This window comes from Lichenostomus cassidix, chromosome 3, assembly GCF_008360975.1.
Source record: "Lichenostomus cassidix isolate B80296 chromosome 3, HeHo_3.0, whole genome shotgun sequence".
NCBI lineage: Eukaryota > Metazoa > Chordata > Aves > Passeriformes > Meliphagidae > Lichenostomus > Lichenostomus cassidix.
In genome coordinates this window covers 67,362,232-67,380,106 of record NC_139483.1, presented here as the reverse complement: position 1 = coordinate 67,380,106, position 17,875 = coordinate 67,362,232, and the positions used below count along the sequence as shown (strand labels likewise).

The 17,875-nt window shown below is 44.2% G+C and overlaps 1 protein-coding gene across 1 annotated transcript; it reads left to right on the top strand.

Annotated features, from left to right (window-relative positions):
• The first annotated feature begins 14,878 nt into the window (after positions 1 to 14,878).
• On the top strand, positions 14,879 to 17,331 carry GPR6 (G protein-coupled receptor 6). Its single transcript, XM_085056179.1, has one exon. The coding sequence runs from the start codon at positions 15,338 to 15,340 to the stop codon at positions 16,967 to 16,969; it is 1,632 nt and encodes a 543-aa protein (XP_084912305.1). The 5' UTR covers positions 14,879 to 15,337; the 3' UTR covers positions 16,970 to 17,331.
• The last annotated feature ends 544 nt before the right edge of the window (positions 17,332 to 17,875 follow it).

Below are 17,875 nucleotides of genomic sequence, written 5' to 3'. Positions count from 1 at the left end.
CCAATGTTTTTCAGTGCTTAGGGTCATTTTGCATATTGTCCTGTTTGTAGCTCAACAACTGCAGGAGCAGGAGCAGGAGGTCTCCAGTTCTCATCTGTGCTGGTGTTCTGTATTCTCAGCCTTATCCTGCTTCAAGGGGCTGCAGTGCAGACTCATGCCAGCCACTCGTTCTTTGAATCCTAACTTCAAGACTGTAAACATCCTCTTTGCTGACAGTCTGCTTTTTGCCAACACAGCTGTTAAGCTTCCTCACACTCACACTCCCTTCTTCACTCCCTCACTCCCTTTTCCCTCCTCTGCTTTGTAGTTTTTTCATGCTGCCATGATACACTCCATGGTGTCCCTTTCAGACAGTCTTCCAATAAGCTCAAGAGGGTTTTGGAGATTTGCTACTTGCCTTAACATCCCTAAAAACTGTTGTTCTTACTTCAGTCTGGGAAGAACATTCTTAATTTCAAATGACACCAACATGAAGGGAGGTTGCAGCTACAAAGCCTATGATGGAGTTTGAACTCTGGAAACCTGATGGCAGAAGCTTTCCAAAACCTGTGATACTCGGCAGAATTATGCCATACTGACAATTTTCCTCACGTTGTCCAGCAGCACCACATTTAACAGCAGCGAGGTTACAGTTTAACCAAGGGCATCATTCCAGTGACACCCGGAAGATTCTGCAGACTATAGATGTCTTTTGCTGGCAGTAAAAGCACTGAATTTTCAACCTATGTTAGGCAAGAATAACTGAAAGAATACATTGCAAAGCTTTTCTTTCATTTACTTAGTTTGCCAGGAAATGCAACCAATAAAATCAATTTCCTACAGAAAGGTATTTTTAAAAGAAGTGGTCTTTTCCCTGGCCAGACTCAGCTCTCCAGTCATTGCTTTCCGTGCACTTTGCTTTCCGACCTTTTTCTTCCTACCTTGCCATCTGGAAAAGATTTCTTTGCTGTGCTCACCTGTGGGCAGAGCACAGTGGCTAGATACCAAAGCCACCATTCCTAGCTGGGGATGTAGGCAGGGAAGAAAGCCCAAGTGGGAACCAGAAGGAAGAAAAAGCAATTGCCCAGAGTTCTGGTGCTGTGTCTGCAGGCACTGTCTTTCATGGCAGCTTGAAAGGAAGCCTCATGTTCTCCCTCAACTGGCAATTGACAATTTTGTTGACATTCAAACTGAAATTTTGTCAGGCTGTTCAGGTGGTCCATGGCCAGCACTATGTCAGTTATCCTACTCTGATTTGATTGGTAATAAAATAAATTAATTTTCCCCAAATCAAGTCTGTTTCCCCATGACAGCAACTGGTGAGAGATCCATCCCTGTCCTTATCTCAACTCAGGAGCTTTTTGCCATATGCTCTCTCCCCTGTCCACCTGAGGAGGGGGGTGATTAAGTGGCTTTGGTGGGAAATTGATGTCCAGTCAGGGTCAACCCACGACAGTGGGAAATGTGAGTAGAACCCAGGAGGAAATAGTCCAGGTTAAGGGTGAATCATCAAGAGTTAATTAGAGAAGTGACATTTATTTTTAAGATTACACAACAGGAAAATACTGACCTACATTTGGGTTGAATTTTGAGTGGTTTGGCTTACCTTTTACTTGTTTTGAGCTGAAAATGTACTTGTGTTCGAGTGTTTATCCTGCAGAATCTGTGACACTTTATCCATCATCCATTGTACATGGTGCACACAGGCACTATAATTACCAGAGAATGCAACCTGTCACAGTCCCTATGCATCTTCCTCTAAAATGTATCCCAGGAATTGTGCACATTTATGAAACACTCAGAGGCACATGCATCTCAGACTGTGGTTGTGTTTCCAGCTGTCTTTTCAGCAGCAGCGTAGGTGGCAGTGACATCCATTATGCTTCCCTGACCATTTCCAGAATTCTGACTTTGTTTGCTATGCCTTTGCTGAATTTCACTCTTTGGGCTGAAATTTTTTATGGCAGAACAGCAAGAAACCCAGAGTTGCTGTTGTTTTCATGCTGTGGCTTCAATGTACGTTACTGTCTGCAATGAGGGAAACAGAGCCCACCCTTTATATGTATATTAGATATATAATATAATATGCATATGGGTACTATATTTATAATGTGCTGTACTAAAATACACTATCCTGCTATTATACTGTGCTATAATATAATGGTTTTAATATGTTTAATATGTTTTTATAATGTGGTTTTTAATATGTTTATATAATTATAATCCAAACTAGATAAGCTGTGTTGTTTGCCCTAGCACTCCTAGGAGAGGAGCCAGATGGGCAGCCTTTCAACAGGAGAGTTCTGTTTGTCCATTTAGGTGAGTCTTGCACCACCACTGGAAAGGAAAGAAAAGGCATTTTAAGATCTCACACGTGTTATTTAGCCTTGATTTGGATCCTGAGGGCTCTGTACTAAGGATATTTCTGTCAATGGTGCTGCCTAAATACCTACAAACAAGCATACCCTAAAGTGCTTTGTTGATGGAAGGCCAGAGCACTTGGCAGCCTCCTGGACTGAGCTCTCTCCCTCTCCTCACTGCAAGGCACTCTGCTGGGAGGGAAAGAACTCAGCTATGTCCTTCAGTCATAAGTATTTTTAAAAATTCAAGATAGGGGAGACAACAAAACCAAACCAGCAATGGGAACACCGTAAAGGGGGACTTCTGTCTCATTTATCCTTCTCTGAATACCTTTATGTCCTAGCAATTACACTGATTTCAATGGCTTAGGCTGCTCTTTGATCTAAATTCACCAGACTGTGGCCATGACTGAAATCAGTGTACATGCTCACAAACTGACTGAAAGTAACTTGAAGATGACTGCAGAGAAGGCCAAAATCCATCTGAACTCCCAAGATCCACATCATGGTCCTGATGGCCAGGCCAGTGAGTATATCCTTTTCTTCATACCCTGCTTTGAATCCTGTTCAAATCGAAGAAGGGAATTTGACTATTTTGACCATTAGAAGAAACTTTCAGGCCACACAACAGCTGCATTCAGCATGGGTTGGGTTCCCTGAACACCTTACATGTATTTCTGGGGGTGATTTTCCAGAGAAAGAGGCTGGAGCACTCCCAGGTGCAGACATCAAAGGGGTTTAATGCAATGCACAGTGTGCAGCGAGAGCTTGAAACGACAGAAGCATCAAAGAAAACCTCTGCAGCTGCTGCTGACTGCAGCAAATACATGAAAGGACAATATCACTAGGGTTCTCCTTATTTTTTGTTTATTAACAGGGATCAAGCAACTGATCAAAATTTTACCTGCATTGCAGGGATGGGCTGGACCACAAAAGACTGATTTTTCCAAGCTGACTGTGTGAATGGATTTCTAAACCAGGTGTTTAAAACACTGCCGTGGCACTGTAAGAGAAGGGGGTGCACTGGCATCCCTGGAAATGAGGCATGGTTACCCCTGAAGGGCTGTTGAGAAAGGTGCTGTCAGCACTGTTACAGCAGGGAGGGATTAACAAGCTTGCAGCAATCTAATAGAAGTGAAAAGATTACCAGAATTAGCATTTAATAAGTTTGTTCAGCATCTTTTGAACTCAGCTGCCCTATTGATGCATTTTTTTTACACCACAGACCTGGAAATAATGACCTTTTTTTAAGTGCTTATATTGAGCCATATCAGCACTGCATGTTCCAGCATTAAGGCTTTGAAAGGGATATTTGATATGAGATTATTATTTGCTAAGCCATCAGGTTCAAAAGTAGATTTTTTGGAAATAGGCATGACCAGAGCTGTTTTTTAAAAGTGACCTGCAAACAGCTTTCTAAAACTCAGCAGCTTTGCCTTTTCACAGTACGCTGCCTCATATCCACCAGGAGCTGAGTTCATTTCTGAGCACTGATGCCCTCAATTCTTGATGTCCAGCAAATCAATTTTCTGGGCTTTTCAGGTGCCTTACCTGTGACTTTGTGAGACTCAAACATAGTTAGGAATCAATAATATCATAAACTTCATCATGATGGCTAAATCTGGGTCTCCCTTTTGAATTTTACATATGCTAGCAGTCAAGTACTCCAAAAGAGTATTTTGTGTGTTTTGGTGCTAAAAATAAATGACTGTGAAATGAAAGGCATTGTAGTTAACATTAAATTAATGCTAACTGTAATTAAAATGCATTCCTAAGTTCTTTAGCTTGGATTTTTGGTGACTCACCCAGTGCCTTTCACTCTGTATCTGGATATTTTTGGAGCATGGATGAATTCCAAGTATGAAATCTCAATTTAGACAGGACAAAAAGCATAACAGCAGGCTGGGAAAGTGACCAAAATAAAGGTAAATTTATATTCGCTGCTTTGATGAAGAGGGTTCCTTCTTTTCTGCCTCGGTGTCTTGACTCCCTGCTTTTAGGAGACAAGGGTGTTGCAGCCATGGCTAGGACAGGCTGGTTTTTCCCATGTGCTCTGGAGTGAGGATTTGGAATTCCCCTTCTGGTGCAGCCAGTGCCCATGTCATGCAGCAAGACTAAAACCCACTGAAAAAGCTGCCCTGGGATAGCTATGACCCAAAATCTCTGTTCCCTATACTTCTGTGTAGCTGCTTGGACAGGACACAGCCATGGTCCAGACATGCAAGACTGATGATCCCCTGTCTGCTTCTGTGTTTGAAAATATATGTAAAGCCATCACATTCCTCCCCTTGCTCAGCAACTTCATTTTCCTCTACAGTCACTCAGCTGTTCACTTCCAGGATTTTTGGTGCTGCCCAGGAAAGGAATAAAAATGAAGTTGTGTGGTTAGAAATGGAGGCATCTAATGCAACCCAGGAGAGCATCACTGACTGGCAACTCTGATAATGTTCAGGTCCACACTAGAGGGATGTATCCTCACTATTAGAGATTAGATCAATTAGATCACTTACTGGTTAGAGTAAAAAATTGTGGCTTAACTGTGAGTATAGCTAGAGGAAGGTGAGATATAACCAACCCAGAAAACACAATTACAAGTATATCAGTGCATGAAAAGAGGCTTCTGCTAGATTTTGAACTCAAAACCAGCAAAAAGGATGTCGTTACAAATACACTAAGTGATGCTTCCCTGAAAATCAGCTATCCTTTTCAAGCCAGACCTGAAATCTTCCCCCACCCACCGAGCAGGGCAGCAGCTGATGCCATGAGGATACATGGGAATGCAGGACTGGCTCATCTCTGAAGTTTTATTGGATATTTTCCGATACATATAGATTAATTTTTCTTCACCTTGTGAATCCAAGCTAATTAAAAAAGTTGTCTGATCTTGATGATCTACAAAATGCCTTTAGCTAGAGATCAACTCTAACTCTTTGGGCATTTAAAAATAAATATTTCTACGCCTTCAGATAATAAACACAAGCAAAAGCCATATTAGCATTTTAAATGTCAAAAAGATAGGGAAACATCATTTTTGGAGAGCTCTTACAAAGTAGCTGGTTTTTTACATCTTTTGACTCCCACGAGGAATTCACAACAAGGTTTTCTGGAATATTTAGTTTAGATACCAAAGTTACTTATCAATTTGCTCGGAGAATGGTATCTTAACATAAATGAGGTTGTCCTTTCCCTCAATTAATAGATTTTGTGAGATTGTTTAATGTAAAGCGCCAGTGTTTTAAAATGCAAAGAGAGGTGAGGCTCTATCTGAAGTTTATTTGGCTAATGTGTAACTGCAAATAGCAGAAGGTCAATAAACAAGAAGAGCCTCAGGGCTTATGGAAATCACTGACTCATGTTTGATGATACAGAGGTTGTCCAAAAGCCACCTGGTGTGGGATGAAGCAGGCAAAATACAGCGAAGTTCAGTGTGCAGCATCCTCCCACAGAGCAAAGGGAATGTGGATGGGACAGAAGTGTTGCCACTAATCCACTCCTTTTCAGGGAAAACACATGGAGAGAAGCTCTGCTTCCCTTCTGGCACCACCTGCCTGGTGAGAGGTGGCACCAAGGGGTGGGCAATGAGAGGGGAGGGTCTTGCGGCCTCCACTGGTGGTATCCCCATTCCCAGCTCTATCACTGCTATGAGGTTGCACCCCACTGTTGTAGGGCTGTGCTGCTGAATTTGTTTTGGCTGGTCATTCAACTTTTGGGTTTGTGCCTGTAAGGTGAAAATCAGGATCTTCCAGTCGCTGTGAACTTCACACATTGGATTAACTTCTCATGGGATCCTCTTGAAGGGCAGGACTCACTCATTCTCCTTTTCTTTGTGTGTGCACAGCATGCAGGTGTGTGAGTGTGTGCATGCATGTAAATAAGGCCCAATAATTCCATTAAACTAATTCCTCCTGTTGCTATAGGAACACAAACTATTGCCTCAAGCATGTGCAGCAGAGGTAGGTGCTATGGCTGATATCAGAGCAGACCTTTGGGGTTATCTTCTAAAACTCTGGGTTTTTTTCAAAGCAGACCACAAAAAAATTCAGCCAGAGCTCCTGAAGCAGGGAAGTGCAAATCAGGAGTTGTCGATCTTTTCGCAGCTTGCAAATGAACGAATCTTCACACCCAATATTAGCAAGCCCCACGTGGCACACCAATCTGTGCCTGGGGCTAGTTCCCAGGGAGATGAGCAGGGGCTGGCAGGGTGGCAGGAGCAGGCAGTGCAGAGCATTGGCTCCTTCAACACCTCCCAGTGATCCATTGGCTTGAGGGAAGATAAATCCAGGCCCCCCAAACCCACCCAAGGAGCAAAGGCTTGCAGGGCAGCTAAGGCTGGCATGATTTTGAAGGTGTCATGGTGCAAAAGATCTGCTGGTGAGAAACACTCTGCCTTGACCACCATCACTGCCTGCCAGGTTATTAGAAAACAACAACAATGATGATTATGATGATAATAATAATAATAATAATAATAATGTTACAAGACATTAGTGAAGGCACAAACTTTGATTCTCCCCTACACCCACTTGCTGTGATCTGTCAGCCAGTCAGTTTTTGACCCCACACACCTTGTTAACACCATGTCACAAAAATCCCTAATGCCACGCAGTACCTACTCACACACTTTGGAGAAGTCCAAGTGCATTTTTCTGTATAGAGGTGCTGGTCCCATCCCAGAGAGGTGCCTGATCCCATAGCAGAGGGAAAGAAAAATGATCTAGAGTGGTGTGTCTTCTGAGAAGCCATACTAACAACATTACTAAGGTTTGCAGTGTACAATTCTTAGCTGCTAAAGCTACCTGTGCTTTCTTTAACCAGGATGGCTTCTCCTCCACAAAACATGCTGTGGAGGGTTTTTCTGGGGGTTGGGTTTTTGGTTTAGTTGTTTGCTAGGGGGTTTTTTGGAAGCTTTTTACAACTTTTCTGGAACTGCATCTGCAGAAGCTCCCATAGAATGATCTGAATGATATCCAGTTGGCATCAACATTTCCACCATTAAACTCACAGTTCCAGGCACCACATTACACTTTGGAAAACTGGCCACTTTTAAAGCCCTAAATATACATCTGAGTGGTTGGTATTGCATTCTGTTTGCACAACATAAATGTCAACAAAGCCTGACCAGGGGTACCTAGGCAACAGCTAATTTTGAGGTCAGTGATTAACTCTTCTTTGTCAGAATGTAATTTACCATCAAATTATCTCCAGCTGAATATAGCACTTTCTGGATTAAAAAAGGTCTTCTTGCTATTTTAAGACACTGAGACCCATTATTAATGGTGGCAAGTGCTGTTTGCTGCATTTTCTCCTTGTCAAAATACTGATGATGTTCATGAGAGAAGCAGTCTCTTAGGGACAATGATCCCCTATTCTGATATTCCCAAGGAGAAGAACTGGAGGCTGAGCTCAGCCACTGCACATGGTGCTGCAGTGTTTGGGGCCACAGAAGGGAGCAATCAATTTTTATTTTCTATGGCACATATACACTTCCTTGATTAGATAAAAAGTGGATGCTACCAATTAGCACATATATCAAGAGTAAAGTATTGATGCTCAGCTTGGATTTCGCTCTTTCCCTCCCTCCCTCACTCCCTCCCTCCTTCCCCAGAGCAATTTACTACCTTCAGCTCTTCAAAATCCCTCATTTTTTCATTGACTTCTAGCTAGTGACCCAAGCCATAATTCTGAGTTTAAAGTTTTCTATATTCAAGCACTGTATTTCAAACCCATATTTCTATCTCATAAGAGTTTTGGAAAAAAAAGTGAAAACTCGACATATTAGAGGGTCCTTCTAGTGCTCATGTCAAGAAGCAATCCCATCTGCAGGAATTACAGAGGTTAAACAATCATCCTTCTGCCTGGAAAACTCCTCATTTTTGACCTACATCTGCATGAGCATTTATTTGGAGGACTCCAGACCTATGGACACTACACCACTGGGTCCCTGAATTGATGCTGCCAAGCTGAGCATGGGTTCACCTGTGGGATGAGGAGGAGGGGAGCAGGTTAGATGCCTACAAGAAGGCAGTGGGCTTTGCTTGCTGCCAGCACTGGAGTATTGCCTTGTCTGTGGATTTTTCCCAGCCTTTCCTGCTGCCTTGGGAGATGTAATCATCCCAGCCCTGTTAGCATCCCAAAATGACAATAACTTCAGCCTTGCCAGCTCTACCTATGGTTATATTATTATAAAGCTGACATCACCAGGAAAAAAAAAGAAAAAGAAAAAGAATAGAGTTTTCTGAGAATTTGCAATTCTCCATTACTGACACAGCTAAATATTCATCAATTTGTTTCTTGATGGCAGGGACCCAGGCTGTTGAGCAGTAACTGGCTGTGGCTAGCCCAGGTCTTTCCCATGAGAATTCTTTTTGTGTTTCATAAACAAAGATAAAGTTTGGATGTTTTTTAAAACAGTGTCCCAAGATTTGGACAGCTCAGGCCTGGCCAATCAGGCCTAGGGGGAGGTCTCAGGCTGACCAATCAGGGCGACCTCTGAAAAAACTATATACATATTGAAATCAAAACAATAAAGGCTTTTTTTCCTTCTTGCCACTGAGAACTGGGTTCTTTTCTCTGCTAGCGGCTCAACAGCGACAACTGGCTTCTGTTAAAGTTGCTTTAATTTGTTCTCTTAGAGGAAATGTCTTCTCTAAGGTTTGCCAAGCTGACATGTAAAGAAATGTGAAACTATATTTGTATCTGGAAGACTCATATAAAATATGTGAAGTACTGAACTTTATAATAACATGGGTACATGTATGAAGATGCTATTGGTTTACATCTGAGTTATCAGTGACTCTAGGTAATATCTAATTTGATATATAATATATTTGGCTGGGATGTATGGATTTGTGCCTGTGATGTCAAATTCCCAGGCCAACATTCCCACTGGCAGACATGGATCTTGCTTTCTCCCCACAACATGCCCCACTGCTGAAGGTACAGACTTCCCCTCTGAGGAAGAGAGCAGTAGCTCTTTGCCAATTTTCCTGCCATTATCAGGAAAGATCTCATCTGTTCTACTGTGTCTTTTTAGTATGCAATCTTCTCAGATGCCTGGGATTTCTTACACTTTTGTGACTCAAGGCCACCCAGTGTTTCTTGGCTTCCACCTTGTAGTTAGGGACATTAGTTGAGCCCTAGAAGAAATTGCCTATGGAGATCAGATAAACTCCATCATTGAAATTTTAAGGGCGATTTTAAGATTTTTTTTAAGGGTAAATTGGAAAATCAGCTACAGGGGATAGCTTGAGTACAGTTCATTTTGTACTGAGGCTGTGTGAAGATGTACCAGAGCAAGCACAGGAAAGAAAGCCTGACTACAACCTCCCAAGGTGAGTGAAGATGCAGATTTGGTCCTGTCTAAAACTGGATGTTTCTGTATTACATGCAGTGGCTGCTTAATAGAGTTGTTGGCCCAAATTTGTGGTAGGACATATAGTTAATTCATTCCTGTGAGAGATGTGGGGCAGGGAATTAGACCTCCACCACCATTTCCATAGGGACTTCTTCAGTCATTATGTGAGTACCTAAAGTACTGTGTCTGGGCAAATGTTCCCTCCTAGATTTAAAAAAAAAAAAGCGTGAGTAAGCCCTGCTCAGGTCTGTAAAAACAAAGACATGAGTGCCAATTTTTGGGAAAGGTTTTTAGGGCACATCCTTCTTGGGCAGAGGTGCAGATCTGCTATCTCAGCGCATCCCTCTGGCCAGCTCCACAGAAATCAAGGTTAAGTTTATTCCATTTTCCATTTGGATCCTGTTCTGTGCTCTACCTGCTCAACAGATTCTCAGCATTGGGATTCCTGGTGTGGAAACAGATTTTTTCCCATTTTGGGGAGGCACATACCTTACTCTTTCCCCCCAAGCCCTTTATAGGGACTGGCCCACAGAGCCAGTTCTGTGCTGCAGGCAGGGAAATTACTCATGGGTGATGATGGGGCTGTCTTCCTGCAATTTCTAAGAAAGCAATTTCAGAGAGGAAGATGGGCATAGTGCTTTTTCCACAATGAAATTTATTTTTAGCTTGCATTCTAGTATCTGGAAAAATTGCTCTCAAATTTGCTATTAACTTTCATGAAAAAAATCTATCTACACCCTCCTGTGTAGCCACTGTCCATCAACTTATAGGATTGCATGAAACAACATAAACCAGTGTTTTTAGTTATTTTAGTGAAATAAATTTGCAGTTTCTTTTTTACAAAGCTCTAAAATGACATTTGTTAGGTGAACCCTGGACTCCCTCTCTAACATGTGCAGAAAAACTCTGTAACAATTTAAAGGCTAGTTTGAAACCTTTTAAAAACTTGAGAAAAAAGGTTTTGAAAAAGTTTAAAAGAATGAGAACAATAAAACACCTTGTTCCATTGCACTTGATGACACATCTAGTAATGAATGACCTTTGTTGCTGCTGCTTTCTTTCCATCAACAGAACAAGCAGGACAAAGAAGGAAAGGTTGCAAAATGTGTGTATTTATCTTCAGTATATTCATCTCTAATCTCTAGAAATAAACAGAGTGGACCAGAGGCTAACTTTTCCAATAAGGGTAAGCAATGTCCGTACAAACCCATGTGCAGCTCTTTCTGCATCCAAGAGTTGCTGGCCTAAGTTATTCCTTTGGAAGCTAAGCCAGGTCCTCTGGCCTAGCCTGGCTGGCTGGAGGCAGTGGGCTGACAGATGTGGAGATTGCTAAGAACATGAGTTGATAGCTCTCATAGTATCTTTTTTTTTCTAAATGATGATATGAAAGCTCAAGCACTTAAAAAAAAATAAACATCACTGGATGGTGAACACTTAGAAAAAGTGTCTCTGTCTGACTAAGCTTAAGAGGTCAAAGCTGCATCCAAAACTCATCCTGTCTGAAGTGGGAGTGGTAGGAAGAGGAAGGATCATAGCCTGGGACCTTGCCACTGTCAGCCAAGGGCAGAACCAGCAGCTGCTGAAATTGTGAGTGGGGCAGAGCCAGGGCCAGGAGAGGCTGGGTGGGAATTCTACCCCAAAACCAAAAATTCAGCCTAAGGTTCAGCCTGAATCCATTCCTGATGACTGGTATTTCTTACACTATTGAAAGCAGATTTTTGCCTGCTTAAGGGAAGTTAGTCCCTGTGTTTTCTGCTAGTGATTCAGAGACCACATAAGACAAGTACCCTTTTCCAAAGCATCCATAAAATCCACTGGAGAAATGCAGCTGTGTGAATGCAACAGAGTAAACCAGGATTTTCAACCCAAGCATGTGCAAGAAAAAGTGTGATAGTCATTTTCACATATTTATCCAGTCCCATGTAGCCTTACTGAACAAGTGAAACAGATTTTACCAACATGCAGGCTATTTTCTGGAATGTAGTTTTACGAGGGGCAGAGCAGCCAAGCAGCTGGCGATTTATCAGAAGGGAGTGATGGCACCATGAATGCTCCATCGAGAAGCACAGTCAAGGTCCATGTGGGAAACACAATGTGTGGTGGAGAAGCAGAACTGTGAAGAATGAGATGAAAACTCTAAATGGTGTCTGAACCCTTTTGAGGTTTATGTCACCAGCAGGTTCTGCAATATGGCATGTTGCAGGTGGTCACCTGCCCAAATCTGAAGGATTAGCCAGAGGGTATAATTAATAAAGACCTAGTAATTGGTGTCAACAGTTGACTCAGCTGAGTTCACCAAGTCAGGAAAATCATAAATTTGAAGAAGCGCCTAAATGGATTGCTAAGGGCTTAGAACATCTTTCACACCAGCTGCATAGATATCTCTGAAATGCCAGTGCTGGTTAGCTCACCATCTGTGTTATCCTCCCTCCCTCTCTTCCTTTCCTCCCGCCTTTATTTTAAGGCTTCTTTATGTTGCCAGAAGAAAAAATGACTCTTCAATATTTTCAGCATATTATTGGAAAGATAAATTTTGAAGTGAAATTGTTGTTGGTTCCAACTCTTGCTATGGAAAACACATTTAATAATACTTAACATTTACTCAGCCTACTTATTAATCATTAAAGAACACCAGCTAGCAAAATAATCCACAGTTAACTGAAATTAAGTAATCACATATTAAAATTATACGACAATACTGCTCAGCTCTCAGAACAGATGGAGAAGTCAAGCAGAGACGTTTTTAAATCATTTGTTTCAGCAACTTTTTAATTTTGTTGCTGCTTAATTTTCAGAAACTCACTAAGATAATTACTGAGTTATATCATATGCTGTGCTTAGGTATGCACTGCTGGAACACAGCTTTTTATATTTATATTCTCCTGTGAGATCTGCGGATCCAGCCTCAGCTAGGAGGGCAAGATGAAAACATTTTGATGACAATGCAAGAGGTCTGACCAGACTTCTCTCTCTGCATCTCCTTATGGTGCTGTGGGAAATGCTGCAGCTCTTAGGCACCAGCTTTATATCTACTCTTTGAATCCTCTTTTTTTCCACAACCAGTTAAAACTAAGAGCAGTCCAGATAGCTCACCTTTTGTTGGAATGACTGATGCAAGAAGCTGTACTGAGAAGATAAAAGGCCTTTTATGACAGCTCTGGATATATAAACACTTCCCAAGGAGGTGTAACCATTTTAGGAAGTGTGGAGTTCATCCCTTACCTTGCCAATTGATACTTGACAACATGAGGGAGATGAGGAAGATGCAGAGCACTGCTCCCTGGGCTCTGTAAGAACCTGACAAGGACTGTAAGAGCATCCTTCTCTTGAAAGGGTAAAAGTCCGGGGAAATGAGGGAACTGAAGATCCAAGATCCAGAAGAACTCAGAATAAAACTGAAAACAAGGAGCAAAGCCAAGATGGACACATGAATCTCCCTTTCAGAGACATGCTATGGTGGTTGAGCAATTCTTTCTCAGAGTGAAATATGTGACCACAGGCAAGGGGTGTGAGACTAGCCTGCTCTCAGGCTAAAAACTCTCCTTACATCTTACTCTGCAATCTTAACACTCTCACAAGGTTTCACCACACATGAAATCTCTTCTGCCTTGGCACAATGGGCTCCTAATGTTTTCAGTTAAGGAAAAATACTCAAGAACACAGAGGTTTAAAATCCATAATATGAAAAGTATACACTGCCCTGTTATAGAGGCAATTGTAGCCAAGACCTGCCATATACTTGTTTCCCAGCAGTCACAGGTTGGTCAAAGATGTTACAAATTTCCCACAACCAAGATTTTCCACACCACATTTCATTACTGAAAACCATATAAATTACATTTCTCTCTCTGCTTTGTAGATGCCATAAAAACACTGCAGATATTACAGCTTCATGGAGGACCCCAGCTGATTCACGTTTGCAAACTTGACTTGCTAAGTTTGAATGGCAGCATTTTCAATTAATTTTGAAAAATGTTTGGAATAATTTATTCTGCCACAGTAATTTTAATTAATGTTGAAATTAACCATCTCTGTTTAGGAGGTAGATTGGAGGATTTCCTCTGAGCAAATCCAAAATTTTCATTACCTCAGATTTTGCTTTGCCTTCTATTGCCTTACTCTGTAACAGCTCTTTCTGCACTGGGATTCTTGTGATTTCAGTACTAATCCAATTTTACACTGACCATACCTGTTCTCTACTTGGCAAAGGGGTAGGATAACTGCTATGTTCTGAACAAAAGTAGGGGTACTTGACCTAGTGCTTGAGTTGTGGAGATTTGCAAACCCTTCTTAACTCTGCTTAAAACTGGTTTTGCTGCTGTTACTAATGCTGTTGTAAGGCCTGGATAGGCATGGGAAAAGATACAGATGGTCAGACACCAGTGGACTATCAATAGAAGTTGCAGTGAAGGCAATTACTAAATAAAAAGTAAAGATTTTTACAGCTGAGGGTGAAGCAGAGCTGCAGGTTGCGCAGAGAGGCTGTACAATCCTGAATATCCTTGGGGATATTCAGACTTGTCTGAACAAGACCCTGAGGAAAACCTTTGCATGGTTGATGCTGTCCCTTCTCTGAGCAGGTGGTGGGATCGCAGAGATGCCCCAGACATGACCTCCACTGGTTCCTTCCAAATTAAGCTATTCTGGGCTCTGTGTTTCAGAATTCCTGGGGAGCAATGGCTTCAGTTGTTTACAGAGGTACAGAGTGTCCACAGCTTGTCTTGATGATAGTGTTTAGCCTGCAGGAGGGCACTGATGGGAGTGGATGTAATGAGTGATGACACTAATTCTCTTTGAATGTGCCCACCTTTCACTGTGGCACAGCCTGCATGTTTTCTTCATTTGGACTGTTCAAGACAGTAAACACATTTTCTTCTAATGAATTTTTCAAAATTGTGTCTAGATGGTTTGCATGCTGTTCCCATAACTGAGAGGTTATTTTATTGCCGAATTCTTTTGATCATCAGTCACAGAACAAACACAGTCTCCCAGATGGAGGTTGGGGGACACCTTTTGGCTTATCCCCTAGGAAAGCTGTGTTGCTGCAGGGGGAAGCCACCCACTGCCCACATTTGTTTGATCCTGGTTTTGGCAGCAATGGGCATGAGACTGTTATCCTTTGACCTCATCAATACATATATGTATCAAGAGGACATATATATCCTATTGATACATACATGTGTCAAGTGGATGGTGCCAGCCTCTTTTCTGTGGTTCCCAGTGGCAGGATGAGGAGCAATGGCCATAAACTAAAACACAAAAAATTCTACCTCAACTTGAGGAAGAGTTTCTTTACCTGTAGGGTGGCAGAGCACTGGAACAGGCTGCCCGTGGAGGTTGTGGAGTGTCCCTCTCTGGGGACATTCAAAACCCATCTGGACATGTTCCTGTGTCACCTGCTTTAGGGTGACCCTGCCTTGGCCGGGGGGCTGGCTGCGATCATCTCCAGAGATCCCTTCCAACCCTCATGACTCTGTGATTCTGCTTGATCTATTCATGCTTTAGAGAGGGAACGTGCTGGCTGCTGGTTCCTTGTGAGACACAAAGCGTGAAACAAAGAGAGAGCTGGTATCTTTTATGCCCATGGGATTGAGTCGTCTATGGTTTGACCTTATAATTTGGGGGATTTCAGAAAACGGCACGGATGCTTTCGGTGGTGAACAGACTGACAATCCCAGTGTATATACTGTTCCGAGAGGGTAACAGTGAACAAACAGGCTTTTTCACAGCAGTTCCGAGCGCTGTTCGGACACATTTCCATCCGGCGGAGCACGGAGCTCCCGCTGGGCTCAGAGTCCTTCCAGCAAGCGCAGCACGGAGAGCAGCCGCGGCGGGAGAAGCTGCTGCGGAGCGGGGAAAGCAGCCGTGGGAGGAGCGGCTCCGTGTGCGGGTGCGCGCCCACCCCGCTCCCCCCGCGCCCCCGCCGAGCCCTCCTGCCCCGGAGCCGGGAAGGGAGAGCCGGCCAGCGCCAACCCTGCCTCCTGGGCACCACGGAGCCCCCGTTCACCCCCCACAGCCGCTGCCCGGGCCGTCCCTGCCCGGCCCGCCCCTGACGTGTGAGCGGGGCGGGGCGCGGGGGCGGCCGGGCCGGCGGGAAACTTCTGCGGCTTCAGCACCACAGACAGGGCGGGCGCGGTGCTGCCGCCCGGCATGCGCGCCCCTTCGCCGCCCCACCGCCGCCCCACCGCCGCCCCACGGCCGCCCCATCGCCGCCCCGTCTCCCCGTCGCCCCGTCACCCCATCGCCGCACCGCCGCGGTCCCCGCGGAGCCCCGTCCGCCCGGGCGGCGATGGAGGCAGCGGCAGCCCTGAACGAGAGCGGAGCGGCTGCTCCGCGGCTGCCGGCCGGCGGCGGCAACGCCTCGCTGGAGCTCTCGTCGCGACCACCCTCGCCCGCCGCCCTCAACCCCTGGGATGTGATGCTCTGCGTGTCCGGCACCGCCATCGCCTGCGAGAACGCCCTGGTGGTTGCCATCATCTGCTACTCGCCCGCCCTGCGCACCCCCATGTTCGTGCTGGTGGGCAGCCTGGCCACGGCTGACCTCCTGGCCGGCCTCGGCCTCATCCTCAACTTCGTTTTCCAGTACGTGATCCGCTCGGAGACGGTGAGCCTGCTGACCGTGGGCTTCCTCGTCGCCTCCTTCGCCGCCTCCGTGAGTAGCTTGCTGGCCATCACGGTCGATCGCTACCTCTCCCTCTACAATGCCCTCACCTACTACTCGGAGAGGACGGTGCTTTGCATTCATACCATGCTGGCGGGGGCCTGGGGGGTCTCGCTCTGCCTGGGGCTGCTGCCCGTCCTGGGCTGGAACTGCCTCCACGACCGCAGCGCCTGCAGCGTCGTCAGACCCTTGACCAAGAGTAACGTGACGCTGCTGTCTGCCTCGTTCTTTCTCATTTTCCTCATCATGCTCCATCTCTACATCGAGATCTGCAAGATCGTCTGCAGGCATGCCCACCAGATAGCTCTCCAGCAGCACTTTCTGACTGCTTCGCACTATGTCACCACCAAAAAAGGAGTCTCTACCCTGGCTATCATCCTTGGGACTTTCGGAGCCAGCTGGCTGCCTTTTGCCATCTACTGTGTGGTGGGGGATCCTGACTACCCCTCTGTCTACACGTATGCCACGCTCCTACCTGCCACCTACAACTCCATGATCAACCCCATCATCTATGCCTACAGAAACCAGGAAATCCAGAGGTCCATGTGGGTGCTCCTCTGCGGCTGCTTTCAGGCTAAAGTGTCCTTTCGCTCCCGGTCCCCCAGCGATGTCTGAGTGACTTTTCTCTGTCAAACTGCACCGAGTGACAATCTACCCAGTGAACTATTACAGTGCCTGTTCTAAACTTCAAACTACGTCATGAAGTCATTGGAAACATGCTTAAGTATTAGCACTTTATACATATTTGTATCTCGGAGAGTGGTTCGGGGTATGGAGCTTTGGGTTCCGTGAAAAGTAATAACAATGTGGTTGTATATAAATTTGCACATCACATTTGTAAAGTGAAGACATTCCGGTACTGCTTAATTATAGCACCTTATTTCTAGCTGCTGACCTGCCAAAACAGTGTTGCCTTTCTGAAGGGCAGAGAGAAAGAAAGTTGTGTTCGTGTCGTATTTGTAAAGTGTGTGTGTTAGGGAGGGAAGGGGGTTGGGGTGTATGTATGTGATGTATGTGTTTATCCATACTTTGCTGCACAACACTGATAAGTTATTACATTTTGTATACAAATAAAAACATATAAAATGTAATATAACCTTGTGTGTTTAGATGCTTTTAGAAAGAAGAGAGTTGGCAAATTTGCCAGTTAAGTCCCTTTATTTACTTTTGAAGGCTCCCCATGTAATTCTGCCTAAAGGGATCATCATTCACTATGGAGATGAAATACAGGACCAAGAAAGACACCTTCCTGCCTGCTTGTTTGCTTGTTTTCTTCTTTTGTCTGGCAAAGAGTAATGAGAAGCACAATGATGCACAAACTCTTTTTTTTTTTTTTTACCTCCAGCAACCAAAGAAACAAAAAGCCTGGTCAGATAGGCTGCTTGTTAGAGTTATTCACCAGGTTCCCAGTAGCTTTAATCTTCAAGGTATAAATTAGCCTTTAACAATAACAACCCATTTAAAAATTATCAAACTGTGGGGAAAAATAATTCTCTAATCTGGGCTCTTTTTCCCTGTTTT